Source organism: Eleutherodactylus coqui, chromosome 3, assembly GCF_035609145.1.
Source record: "Eleutherodactylus coqui strain aEleCoq1 chromosome 3, aEleCoq1.hap1, whole genome shotgun sequence".
NCBI classification, from domain to species: domain Eukaryota; kingdom Metazoa; phylum Chordata; class Amphibia; order Anura; family Eleutherodactylidae; genus Eleutherodactylus; species Eleutherodactylus coqui.
Window position 1 is genome coordinate 151,420,431 of NC_089839.1, and position 15,084 is coordinate 151,435,514.

Consider the following 15,084-nt stretch of genomic DNA (forward strand, 5'->3'; position numbering starts at 1 on the left):
CCCCACCTCACAGCACTTCGTGGAGCAGTGATCCGGCCATTAAAACTGCATTGTAACTGATAGAAGTGCTCACAGGTATCATTACACCCCGCTTTACTGCCCCGACATAACACGGTCAGCAGTTTTACATCAGCAAAGTTACTGACAGAAGCCATTTAATACTTTGGGCTATCAACAGCTACCTGATGTGTACGGCTGGCATACGTTATATCCATTAGTAAAAATGTTTGTAGGTAACAAACGTGGCCACCAAGAGAGGTTTGTCACCTAGTGTGACCCAGGAGCTCATGCCAGAGGCGTAACTTGAAGCTTCTGGGCCCCAATGCAAAACCTGTAACAGGGCCCTCAAATGTAATGCTTTATTCATAGTACTGGGCCCACTATGGAGAAGAGAAGCCTTATGGGCCCCCTAAGGCTCCTGGGCCCGGGTGCAACCGCACCCCCTGCATCCCCTATAGTTACGCCCTTGGCTCACACCCCTGTCCTCCTCTCTATACTGTGTCAGCCGGAAGTGGCTCTTTCAATGGCTCTTGGAGTTCATTCGTATGACAAATGTATTTTCTGCAAGTATGATGTCCGTATTTTTTTACGGACCCAATGCAGACACTATACAACACCATTGCAATGGTGTATTCAGGTGTAAAAAAACAAAACAAAAAAAACCCAAAAACATTGCAGCATGTCCTATCTTGGTCCGCACACCAAAATAGCCCATGAAAGTCTATGGGAGAGGTGGAAAAAAAAACCAAGCATGTTGTGCTTTGGTGTTTCTTTTTTTTGTTTTTTTTTAACACGCTTTACACATGCGAATGAGCTCCACAAGCTCACAAGTCAAAACTATAACATATCAATAGAAAATTTACCAAATTACCCATGTTCTGTACTGAATTACTGCAAAACTGTCAGACCGGGATCACATGACCATATTGTAATACAGTGCATTAAAATCACAGCTTTCCACCTGCGTATGGAATTGCGTATTCCTGTGTATTATCGTGTATGCGAGCATTTTGCACGTGTATGCACAACGTATTTTACACGCGCAAAACGAAGGCAAGCAGGCAATGATCCCCTGCTCTCTGTACATCTGGGAGGCAGACTCATCCCATGCCCTGGCTTTGGCGTTCCTCTCCAGGTAATTGGAGCTATTGGTGTCCCAAATTAGAGCAAGTCCGGCATAGAGCATGGAGTCTGCTCGTATCGGAAGTAGTCATGGCTTCTATGTAAGGGCCCCCAATCTCCACAGACCACCGGTTAGATGGGATGGTGGTCCCTAGACGCTCCTGCAGTGTCTGACCTAGTTTTTTAACTTCCTTCTCAATGTAATGGTGCATGCACTGCGTTCGAAATTCACCCATAGAGAACAATAGGGCGTAATAAGCAGTAAAATAATACATGCTGCAATAAATATGCAATAAATATACGCAAGTGGGAGTACTATGTTTACAGACTAGGAAACTGCTAGAGACGCTGAGGCTAATATGTCAGCCCAAGACACAGGACAAATCAGCCATAAATAAAATAGTGAAATGCCCTCAAATATATAACTAAGGCAGCCTGTCCACAGGCGGGTTTTCATTGCGTTCCCCTAAGCAATATTGCGTTGCTATGCAGAGCGCTTCCCCCTGTCCACGAGCAGAGAATCATTGGGGTTCTCTGCTCTCGGCCGGCAAATCACAGCATGCTGCAATTTGCTGCGATTCTCCGCGGTCAGCCTGTCAGATAGGCTGACAGCAGAGACCCGTCTGCCGGCTACAGCTCCCGGGCGGCGTCTCACATGGCGGAGAACCGCTGCAGGATACCGCAACGCCCGTGGACAGGCAGCCTAAAAGCCACCACTAGGCTATACAATAACTTCTACCTCTGACCTAAGGGCCCTGAAAACTACATATTCCTTACACTAAAATGGCTGCAACGGTAAGGGCGACAGGTCATGGGCCATTTACATGGGGCAATTATCGTTCACAATTCATTCAAATGAACTTGTGCAAAAACATTGTTTACTATTAGTTTTCGCTGACTTTTAGTCACATAAAATACATTGCCGAGTTGCAGGCTTGTCGTTCCGTGTAAACGCTCCACATAGAAGGTGAAGCGCTGAGCGAGAAGCCCGCGATCCAGCGGTGACGTCTGTCAGTGTAAACACTCTGTACGAGCGCTAACGACGTGAGACGTGACATCAGCACTTGTGCAGTTGTTTACTCGACTGTCAGTCTGTGTTAACAAAAAGATCCATAAAGCGAATACCAACAGTTATTTCCAATTTTCTTGACATTTTTCCAGGGATATCCCAAAAATTAAATAAAAAGGCAAATGTAAAACGGCACAAATAAATCTTCATACATCATAAAAAAAGACAAAAATTAAATCGAGCAACAGAAGAACATTTATTATACCTTTCAAACGTACTTATACTAAAGAACACAAAACGAGAACCCGGTCTGGTTACCAACAGGAAAAAATAGCGTGGACTTGAACTCGTTAACACTGGAATCACCATGGAAGTCATTTATAACCCCTGCAGCTGCTCAAAGGCAATGCAGTGATGGAAACAATCCCAGCGGGTGTAGTCTAGGGGTTAGATGTCTGATTGTTGGGGCCGACCACTGGGACTTCCTTGATCCAGAGACTCAACCACCACTCCAGACAGTTCGATGGGACAGGTGGAGATCAAAGCACATGGTAAACTCCATGCATTCCACAGAAGCCAATGGAGTGGCATTCGGGCATGCATACCGCTTTCCTTAGGCTTTGCCTGTTTCGGGATCAATGAAGGTTCCAGCAGTCAGTCCAAACGCAATCAGACATTTGTGCCCCATCCTATGGATACGATTTCAATGCTTTTTATGGTAAAACACTTTTTAAAGGGGTGTTTCAGTAAAAAGAAGTTACTTCTTATCCAGAGAATACCTATATGAGAAGTAAGGGTTCGACCACTGATCGCAAGACTGGGGTCCATGTACCCCCAAATGAATGCAGCAGTGACGGTGTATCCGTGCCACCACTCTATGCATTTCACAGGACTGCTAGAGATAGCCAAGTGCTTGGCTATCTCCAGCAGGTACTTGGGACTCCCATTGATGGGATCGGTGGGGGTCTGAGCTGTTGGACCCCTGAACATCAGTTATTGCCTATCCTTTGGGCTTTATTTTACCAGGATATGTCTGGCTGCACACAGGAGAGCTGGATTCCGCATGTGGGAACTCGCAGCGAAATACACCTGTGACCCCATGTACCTGCAAAATTTGTATTGCGGACTTCCGCCGTTGGTCATGCGCAGTACAGATTTAAAAAAAAAAAACCATAAATATTATATATATATTTGTATTTCCAGTCCCATCAATGGGCAATTTCAATTGCAGATTGACTTCAATGTAGGCTGTCCGAGCAGAGTCCACAGCAAAATAGAGCATGCTGTGATTTCTCCTCATCTCGCGGAATATGCAATTCATATCCATGAGTGGGAAGGAAAATGCTACAGTGTATACCTTTTAGTGCATGTGATTTGCTGCAGATCCTTCATGCGGACGACGACCGCGGATTCTGCAGTAGGAATCCGTTTGTGTGAAGCGGGCCTACCCCTTTAAGAAAAGAAATCAAAACGGAAATGGCACTGCGTGATCGTTTTCTCATCAATATGGAATCTAGTGTAAGGACTCGTTATAAAGCGATTGCACCCTCATTCGTGCAATCCGGCAATTAGCAATATTATGTGTCATCTCACTTGCTACAAGTACAGATCTGACTTGCAAAACATTAACAAGAAAATTGCAGTCGCACCGTAAGAGGATAAGAGGTAATTGCAAAATGATGCAGAATCAGTGCTGTTATAGTTGATGAACGAATAAACGACCCTATAAAGCAGATATTCTCATGCATGAAGGTAGAACGCATTATCCCATCTTCCCACTGCAGATACTGGAGATTACAATGCAGCAAAACAAATCTCACATTCATCCCTTTCCAGATAAATGGGCTAAACCCCCACAGAAGCCAAATAACATTGCAGGGAAATTAGCAACGATGAAACGTCCTTTACTGCTGCACCATCCGGGAGGACGATCCCCTCCGGCAGATATTACACCTCACCACCTAAATGGTCACGTCGTCCTATAAAGGGTTTAAAAGAAAGAGATTGCATCTGATTCCCAGCAATTACCGGGCCATCTCATAGGAAACATGGGACCATATAGAACGTGGACAATCCTTCAATCTGAAGGAAGAGAAGTACAGAGGCCCAAATATCCCATAGCCTTGGAATCAGGAAATACCAGATAAGACATACAATTTGGGCTTACTGCCTCATGCTACTGCCGAATGTTTAGATGTACATCACTGTTACCCCCCAGCGTGGTTCATTGGTTTATGTATTCCTCTACAGTCACAGGGCTTCTAGTTCCACTTCTATACACCCCACCAGGGCTACCGGTCAGTTTAGATCCCTCTGCCCTTTCCTTTCCTGCTTTTGCCAACATGTACACGACCGCGGAGGCCTCAAGTCAACTCTCTGACTAAGGTCGGGCTCACTCGGCCGTAAGCATAAAACGCTGTGGGGGTCCCGGAGCATTTTTGCTGCTGTGAAGCTGACAGTGACCCTGCATATGGCGGCATCACACAGGCGTACAGAGCCCGCGTAATACATGGCAAACATACAGTCATGTGAGCACAGCCTAAGGCCAGCTTCACATGGACATATATGTGCACGTGCAATATGCAGAGAAAATCTATTGATTTCAATGCGTTCAGTCACATTTCCGTATTTTGGCTGCGCAAGAAAAAAAATGGAATAGGTTTCTAGGTCCCCCTAGAACCTCAACGGGGTGGGGGGGCTTGCTGAAAAGCACACAATACGCCAGGACGTGTATGAGCAAATTGTGTAATTGGGCAAGAAAAAAAAAACATGTCTGGAACGCATTAAGACTAATTCATTTCAATCAGTGCACCTGTTTGCTGTGCGCAAATGAACATGCCTGCGGGCACAAAAATTAGAGCGTTGTTCATACCGCAAAACTGCTATGCTTATGTGCGTGCGAATATGCACATGCTTGCATGAAGCCGGCCTAAGGCCAGAGTTACAAGACTTCTTTGGGTGTAACATGCTGCATGGCAAAATAAATTGCAGTGTCACCAGCCTGCACCGCAGAGGAATTACATGAATGTGGGCGCAACTCACAAGTTGCTAAAATCAGGGGCACGACGGTTGTACGACATCCGGGAGGTTTTATTTCTTGCAGCTCTCATGTCACAGTAACCGGCGAGTCGCAACGTGATCTCATTCATGTACGTTACAGGCACTGCAGGCAGAACGACGCTCATCTTTGGCCATGTGATGTGCGTTGCGCTCAAAGTTGTGCCCTAAGCCAGAGCTGAACACTTCTATACTGGTCTGTGCCCAAGGCTTGACAAGTCCTCACCAGTCTGTTGATGTACCTGATCTATGGACGAGGCTTTGCTTCTTGTTCCATGTGTTAATTTTCTCATTACTAAGCTACGAGGACAGCGGTGACATTTATTTAGTAAGACCTGGAAATGGTAATGCACATATAGCTAAACAGTAAGAGACAGTCGATGGGGACGCTATGAGCCATAATCAACATGACATTGGCCAGAGACAGGACGATGAGTAACAGGAAGCCGACTGTTGCAGTGATCCCTATTCTTTTAGCAAGAAGGACCCCTGAAAACCTTTTCCCCAGTGTGAGGCGCCCTCCTACACAATCAGTTCTTCCCTCCTCACTGCACGGACAGCCGCCTCCTGAATAACAGAGCGTTCTGCGGCGCTCCTGCCACGTACAGCGCACTTATCTCTGCGCCATCACACAGGCAGCATTACATAATTGTGCACCCCATGCCAAGCACTCCTTCTACCTACTGTGAAACATTTTACCAGGCAACGCCAAAAGATGCCTAGTTATGAAACGCCGTGTTAAAGGGGTATTCTGGAGACTGGGAAAAGTTTTCCCCAACGTTTTCACTTACTCCAAAACTCCATCATCAATCTACAATCCGGTACCTTTTTGCCAGCCTGCACCTCCACCGCTTCCAGACAGCTTCAGATTTACACATTGTTATCAAAAAAAGGCCACCATGGAGTACAAAAACTATATCTCCCATAATGCTTCACTGCAGTTACTGAGGAGTGCGCATTCATAACTGTACAAACTGGGTCATCATTACAGAATGTGAAGGCACTGAGCATGGCTGACCAGTAAACAGCGTAGCGTACAGGACGTAACCACTGGATACCAATGGAGAACTACATCTTATCGTTTTTCAATTTGAATTGCCGGAACCCTCCTTAACCCCCTCAGTGGCAGGTTTATTATTACCATGTCAGAGCAGCACGCCCCAGAGATTTTCCTGAGGTAATTCGAGGTGGCAAACGTGTGCAGTGGCACAATAACTGTGTCCAGGACAGCATTTCAGCACTAGAGCTGTCCACGGAAATCCTCTAGGGTTTAACTGCATGGTCAGTGAAGCAAGCCCAGGAGATTTTCCGGGTGTGCCACTAAAGGGGTTAGTACTCTGGTTTGCAGACCCTACACTGTGTGTGCATTCATGCTGGGAGAATACATCAGATGCACTAGTGTACACTGCAGTACACCAAGTGGTTTCACACAACTATAACAGACTCTTAACATAATATATACTACACAAGATTCTCCTACATTGCCATCAATTATACTTTGTATTAAAGGTGTACCGCCAAGCGCTCTTCTGGCATATGTCAGGTCTATAATAGCCTAGACGGTCACATGGAACCCTAGTGGACTCATTATATGGGCAAATGTTGGGCTCCTGCACACGAGCGGATGCATATATATGCACGCGAGAGGATGACGTGATTGCCCTCTGATGGAGAGCCATCACGTGAACCCGTGCATTTTACTGTAGTTTTTTACACTGACGGGCCAGTTACAGTTTTGAATTGGCCGAGCAGCCTAATTAGTCCCGGGTGTTATTAATTAATACAGCAAAATCGCATAGTTTTTACATGCGGACAGGGTGCACATTTGCACACCCTCAAAGATTCCAATGGTGCATTGGGTGCGCAAATGCGCACAAAATAGACCATGTCCCCCGACAGAAATGCGCAAACAAAAACGCTGAATGTGAAGAAACCCACTGAAATCAATGGGTTCTATTGTCAGCAGTTTGCCTGTGTGCAGGAGCCCTAACACCATTCTCTTCCCAAAGAGGGTGGAGCGAGAAGCCAACTTGCTGTAAGTGGGGACCACCTACTCAATCAGTAGTACAAGTATCACTAGCAGACTACGGCACATGACCACCAGTTTGGGGAGAAGTTTAAGAAGTGTGAACTTAGTGCCCCCTTCTTTTAACCTGAGGACATACAGAGAACTTAAGTGTTCATCATCAAATTAGCAAAGTGATTCCTTAAGGACCATTTACACGGGACGATTACCGCTCAAAATTCATTCAAACAAAATTGGGTGATAATCGCCCTTGTAAAACGCAAAAAAACGTGGTTTGCCATTCGTTCACTTCTTGTTATCTCTGACTCTTAGTCAGCATAAAAAACATCGCTGGATCGCAGGCTTCTCGCTGCGTGTAAACGCTCCCTGCTTCACATAGAAGGTGAAGCGCTGAGCAAGAAACCAGCGATCCAGCAGTGTTCTCTGTCTGTGTAAACTCCCTGCAGGAGTGCCAATGACCTCAGCGGTAACGTCAGCACTCGTTAGGACGACTCTCACCCAGTCTAAATGGGACCTTAGTAGTTGGCTACTAATCAATTATATTTTTCTTTGCTCTTTACTAATAACATCAGCACATCAACACCATTGGTTAGATTGTTACATAAGGACTGTTAGCTTAAAGGGGTTGTCCAGTTGTGGACTATTAATGACCTATCTGCAGGATAGGCCATCAATAATAGATAGTGAGAGTCTCAGGTTGCAGATCCCTGACAGATTAGCAGTTTGCCATACCAATGCTCTCATATACTGAGTGACTTCTGCAGCAAGTAGACAGCTCCGATCTCGCTGCAGTGGCCTGCTTTGGTATTACAGGCAAAGTTTCCATTCAAGTGAACTGAATTTTTGCCTGTAATCCAAATCCTGTATTAGAAGTAGCGCTGTTTGCTTCTTGCAGACATCAGTGCACAAATATACTGGCTTGGCAGAGATCCTGGGTGACAGACCTCCACTGATCTACTATTGGTGGCCATTAATACTCTACAAGTGGACAAGGTCTCTAAAACTAGTAAAGACAGATGTGGAGAACGACGGTACTGGAGAGGACATGTATACTGTACACTTCATGCAAGAGGGAAATTCATAATAATCACAGCATACAATAATTAATTCCTCGTTAAATACCTATCATCTATAGCCAAGTGTCGGCTGCCATGTTGCTTTCCACAATTCAGTAGCATGAATAGCATTGGTAATGAGAATACGAGGCTTCAGAATAAAAAAGCCCTAGAGTGTCAACTCAATCAGAGTATAATCATCGTAACAGTATTGTATCCCTTATCTGAGAATAAGAGACCCCATCCGCAACAATTGGAGTGCAGACCCCGGCCTACAAGCTCCAGCCCGGCCATAATGGATGCAGTGATGCTGGAAATTCAAGCAGAGTGAAAAAAAAATGTACCTCTTCCTCTTGGCGCTGCCGGTGTCAGACGTGGCGGAAGAAATCATGCTGTCTCCGTCCTCTATATCCAGGTCTCTGCGAGCCAGCTCTTTCTTTTTCGCCTGAAATAAAGAGCAAATCTCCAGAGTCAGCCGCGCTCCGCCAAACCTTCCCAGAATACATGAATATTAAACAGCTGCATAGATCACTTTCACTCGGAAAAAAAGCTACAACTGGTGTCAGTGTATAAATATTAACGGCGTCACGAATCCGAGGTACAGCAGCTTAGAAACATTTACATTTCATCAGGCGCAACATTGACACGCGTCTGTTGTCAAATATTGTATTGTGTGCCTCTCCTCCGGCGTCAGGCAGAAGAATATCCCGGCTGATCGCAGGCTTGGAAAACATCAAACACAGGAAAAGATAAAAACTGCACAAAACGCTACTACTACACACATCACAACACACGCAAGTTAATGGCGCCCGGATGCAGCCATTTTTATAGTTCTGCAGAATGTGAGGCAACGAGTGCTTGTAGAGCTCTTCCACCATTAACTATGCTAAATTACAAGGTGGCAAACTGGTCCATCCACTGATGTGCGAACACGATGCTGAGCCGACATCTCACAGAGAGTTGGACCGCGGCGGCACATTGTAGGGCATCTTAAGGTTCCTGCAAACAATCTGCGCTCAGCAAAACCTCAATGTGCGATGGTAAAAAAATCCCTATTCCCGTATTCCATTACTTAGGCTACCTAGTCAGGAGGAGTGTCATGTCTCCTTAAGGAGAGCACCCAAAAAGTGCGTAGACACACCTAGGGGATGAGTGGGTAGGGGGATGACATAGTTTCTCCCCAAGGATAGCACCCGAAAGGGGTGTGGGGATACCTAGAAGGTGAGTGAGGAGACTTATGAGACCATGGAAACTCCTCTGGGTAATTTATGCAAATAAGGCAGATGGAATTACTACCTCTGCAGGCTACTTACACACGGATTATCGCGCTCGTCAACCTGCATTTTATCCATGGGTATGAGGCGATTTTCAGCGCAAAATTGCCGCGCATCCCTCCCATGAAATTCCAGTCCTCTGGCACGAGTTTCACGCACGATAGCTGATCAGAAGTGTTTCCCATTGATTTCAATTGGAAACATCACATGGCATGAGAGTGCCATGCGATGTATTTACGGTCCACTGAAATCAATGGGCGAGGTGTTCCGAGAGACACGAAAAAAAAATAGTAGCAACTTATTTTTCCCTAGTTGCGAGGAAAAACATAGCTCATGTGTATGTCTCTGTTCAAAAGACTCTCGCAGGGCACAAAACCCGCCTTAGACTCTCAGCTGCAGGAAACCAGCCTTATGTAGCACTGGCGGAGATATTGACCATTCACATCAGTCTATGATCTCAACGAAGCGCACAATCTAATTTCCTGTGGCAACATGATGTGAAGACATCAAAGGTTCTTGTAGCCGAGCAGTGGGAAGGGAATTATCCTAAGGCTGTGCCCACATGGGTGAGTGCGAGATCTGTCCGCAAAACTCAAACTGCTATCGCACTTTGGAACCTGTGTTTTATACGTGACGGTAATGTGTTCTGTGAGTGTAACCCTGGGTTCACACAGGGCGGTTTTGCCGCGGATTGTCGTTGCATATCCGCACTGCAGCAAAACCGCTGCGTTTGCAGTGCAATGCAGTACAAATGAGTTTAGGCAAAAAGCTGTTCTCACAGGACGGATTTTTTCCGCACAGCCGCAGTGCGGAAATGCAACTGCGGCGCAGTTTTTCAAGACGCAGCATGTCAATTCTTTTGTCTTTTCCGCAGCGCTTTTTTGTCCATAGACCTCTATGGACGCAGCAAAATCTGCACCAAAATACGCTGCAAAAGTAAAAAAGCACTGCCAAAAAAAAAACACTTGCGGATTTTTCTGTCCGCAAGACAAAAATAAACTTTGAAGCGGTTTTGCCGCAGAAAAAACACAGCAAAACCGCAACAAATCTGCCCTGTGTGAACCCAGCCTAAGGGCTTCCACACACTTGCATTTTTTTAACGCGTTTGTCAATGGGACGCTCTAATGTTAAGAACGCTGAAAGACAACGATGAGCGACGGGATAACGAAAACTGCACGATGTCAGTGTTGATGTCACGAGCGAATTTTGAGCGATAATCATTTTATCTAAATGGGCCTTTACATGGGAAAATCATTGATGGAAACACACCATAAGGGCTCGGTCATACGAGCGTGTTTGCGCATGTTTTTGCAATTGCAAAATCTGTACGCATTAAATACAGAGAGTAGAACTCATTGATTTCAATGGGTCTGTTCTCATAAGTGCATTTGCACGTGACAAAAAGTAGAACCTGCTGTGTTTTTCAGCGTTTTGCCAGCCAACATCCTATAGAAGCCCATGACCGTTGCGCAAATACACAAGGGGAATGGTTAAAACATTGCGCAAAACACGGGAAAAAGAAAAGACAGCTGGACATTATTAAGCTTTAATAGCCACTCCAATCCACGGAAAGGGTGCGTCACGTGTGTGTGAACTGGCCCTGTGTGTGCGCCAAATAACAGGAATATGCGCAGATATACATGCAAATCCCCGATTATAGCCGTCTCCAAACCTCATTCATGTGCAAATACGCTGCAGAAAGTGTATTTACATGTGTGCATTTCAGGTGCGATTCCTGTGCATTGTGAGATGCAGACAAATCGTATGTGAAGAGAACCCATTCTTTTCAATGGGCTAAATCGCATTACTGATTTATCACTAACATCCATAGTTTCGAAAGAAAACGCAGTATGTTCCATTTTTGTGCTATTCTGTTCAAAAAAGCACCCATTATTTTCTATGAATGCATGAAAAAAAAAAATTTGCATCGCACTCACATGCCATGTGATCTGCAAGTAGGTTTTTTGTTTTTAATTGCCGGAATAACATTGGTTTTCTCATGTGCCTGAAAATTGCATGTTCAGCGCTATAATGAGTATTTATCGCAGAGTCGCAGGCTTGTGGGTATAATATCGATGCAAGTTTCTCAGACAGATATTGCACTTCCCCCGTATATACAGCCCTACGGTGTCCAGCAAATTTATATGACATATCATGGCAGAAGAAAAGAAAATGTACAACCGCATCACTGAAGCAAGAGATAGATTGAAAAAACTGTATTCACAGTCTTGAAAGCTTCTTGCGCAGTCACATGTCAATCATGCACACAATCTCTGAAGGTCAGCGACTAGTGCAGTGGTCACATGAACAATGGACAACATGTGACTGGAGCGGTGGGACTTTTATGCAGTTCTCTGTGAAGCCAAGTGAAGTAGGACCGCACCGAACACCTTGTACTTCAGACTTACAAATCAAAGCAACACCATCAGATACTAAAGGCCCCGTGCACGCTCGGGCGTGTAAAGTGCATGTATATGTGAAAGGAATGGGGAAATCAGTAGAGAGACGCAAGCCGAGAACGAATGTTCAGTCAACAGCCATCTTATGTGCATGGCTAGCCTATATCCTCTATATCAGGGCAAAACAGAGGTCAAAAGGATGCACCGCCGGGGTGAAACCGGCAGCAAAAGATGCGCCGCCGGGGTGACACTGATGGCAAAGGATGTGCCGCCGGGGTGACACCGACATGGAGTGGAAAAACTCAGAAAGGATACGCCATGCCTCAGTGTGGCCCATGAAAGTAAAGTTAGGACATCGAAGTTTGTTTTATACAAATTAAATGTAAAAATCAACAAGTAGGAAGAATATGGAGGGCCATGAGGTTCTCTAGGTTGTTACCAGATCACGAATGCACTGATGGGATGGAAACATTCAGAGAAGCAGATCAGGATAGTGTGTTCCTATTGTGAACAGGTCCTAACAAGTAAAGGCCCATTTAGACACACCGATTATCGCTCCAAATTCACCCAAAAGCTGTCCTTTGAGCGATAATCGTTGTGTCTGACTGCACTGACATCGTGTAGTTTTCGTTAAGCTGTAGCTCATTGTCGTCTTTCAGCATGCTGAAAGATCAGCGATCAGTTATCAGGAATTCACAGCGGGATACAGCTGATACTATTGTTTCAGCTGTATCCCGCTCCCTGATGACAGGCGGGGTATGAAGAACAGAGCGGTCCAGCTGCATTCTCCATACCCAGCACGGAGCGCTCTGCTGTAACAGCTGGACGCTCCGTGCAGAAAACCTCTGGATGCAGAAAACAAGCGGGGCCACCCCGCTTGTCTTCTGCATCCTCTGCTCAGCTGTATAACACCCGGGCGCTCAGAGCAGGAAACAGCTGAATGCACAAGGCAAGCGGCCCCACTTGTCTTTTGCATCGTCTACTTGGAACGCAAGGTGATCGCTCAACGTTTAAGAGATCACCTTGCGCTGTAAATGGACACCATGATAATCGCTCTTTTGAGTGATAATCGTTGTGTCTAAATGGGCCTTTAGTGATCCAGCAAGCAGCTGTGAACCTCCACAGCAGACAGTGGTCTAAGCCAACTACAACCAATCTGCTACCGTTTAAGACAGCCTTTTGTTTATATACATGATTAGCACAAGATTAGGGTCTTTTCACACGGGATCGTTGTCGGGCGACAGCCGTCCTAGCAGTAGTCGCTTCTGCGCTTTTAGAGGAGTGATGCCGGCTCAGTGAATGGAGGTGGAGCGGCCGAAGAGCTCTTCTGCCAACCTCTATTCACAGTAAACAGGCAGTGGTTTATAGATGGATGACTGCCTGTTTACACTGGTTCATCATTATTTGATTTTTATGCCTGCAGAAACTGAATGACGAAGGATAAGCAAATTAATTGCTGCTGGTCATTCAGTCGCCGGCAGCCCTTACACTGACGGATATCATTCAGCTTCCTGCGATCCAGTGAGAATCTGAACCAGAATTGGTTTGTGTAAAAGGGACCTAAATCACAAGTACCCGATGAAGGGCACAAGATCTCACAAATAAGAAACCATGGAGGAGTTTGTCACCAATTTCTGAGGTTTATCGGTAGTAGCTTATGATGCATTCATTTGTGCATTCAGTTCTCATTCAATTTTGTTTTTTTCTACCTCTCCTTTCTACAACCTCCACTTTGCAGTGAATGAGTCAGCTTGGAGTAAAGCCTAGTGCTGCAGCGAGGGCTCCGATAATTCACAGTATATGCGTTCACATGACCAACTGACAACTACATCCTATCATATAACCATCCAAGTACAGAAACATTTTTAGTACAGAAGATTTGGGAGATGCAGATTTTTAGGGGGAAGGGAGGCTTTTTCATTTTTTAATTTTTTTTCACTTTTTCACATTTTAACAGGACATTAGATCATTCTAAGCAGTGATTTGTAGTCCCAGACAGGCAGAGAAGATGCACATCCACTCTGCATGCCTGCAAGTTCCTGTATACAGAGGAAATCCCTGTGATGTCATTGCTGATGTCACAGGGATTCCCTAGCAAGCACCCAAATAAGGAAGCAGTGATTTCACATTTGGGGGTTTAGACTTATCCAATATTGGGGGGGGGTCTCTACAGAACAGGACAGATCAGCTGTCACAGCCACTAACATTGGGAACAGATACCAAGGTTACTTCCTGTGGCAGCTGATCGCTCCTGTGCTGCAGGAACCCGCCAGTCATGGTGTTCCTGCAGCATGGGATGGGCTAAACAAACCACTTTTGATCCAGGTGCCATAATCTGGACCTGAACCAATTAGGACCCGATGTGGGCACCCGGATCAGAGGCTAGTTATAGCCAGAGCGTCCTTGAAACTAGAAGCCAGATATGGCTGATAGAAAAAAGTAAACTGGCACACTGCCGGCACTGTATATCTGCAGGAGGTGGTTGTGAAGGGGTTAAACAATAGTTATTTTCTAATAAAGAATTACCACTATCCTGAATTGTAAGTGGTTGAAAATCAGAGCCGTAGTGCAAAATATACAGTATTTACCACTGACAGGAGAACAGCATTCTGATGCCAGACGCTCCCCGTACATCGGGGTTCTGGACTGGAAACTAGTGCTACATGTATACCGCAGTATGCCATGAGATCTATACCTCTCCGACGGGCCACCGCTGTCCAGGAGTCCTGGCAGCGTTTATAACACTTTTTATGTGAAAATACTTGTTAATTAAAAAATATATATAAAAATCCCTGGAACCAAACGCCACCTTCCCCAACGACTCAGAAGGCCTCCGCAGACATTCACCTACAGATACAGTAGAAGCCTGTACTTGTAACACCCAGCCAACCACAAGAAGATTCCCGTTTCCTTTACTTACCCCCTCGAATATTACAATGTGCAAGCTCTACATCAACTCTATGCAAATTTTCATAATTAGTGAAAACGAATCTTCTACGGTCATTTAACACTCCAGGGCCAGATAATCTTTCACACAGAAATACAAGTTTCCAAGGCGCTCTGTAGACTACAAGTCCTTAAATGAATCTGCCATCTCTGAACAGCACCATAAACTAAGCTATATTGCTGTTCAGGGGTTGAC

General features: G+C 45.4%; 1 protein-coding gene across 9 annotated transcripts in view; it reads right to left on the reverse strand.

Moving 5' to 3' along the window:
• Positions 1-15,084, reverse strand: part of LOC136621106 (protein polybromo-1-like) — a 106,955-nt gene that overhangs the window by 62,806 nt on the left and 29,065 nt on the right. For all 9 annotated transcript variants that reach the window (XM_066596348.1, XM_066596347.1, XM_066596349.1 and 6 more), the window contains exon 13: positions 8,614-8,714. In XM_066596348.1, coding sequence (XP_066452445.1) covers positions 8,614-8,714 — 101 coding nt within the window. The remainder of the gene's footprint in view (positions 1-8,613; positions 8,715-15,084) is intronic.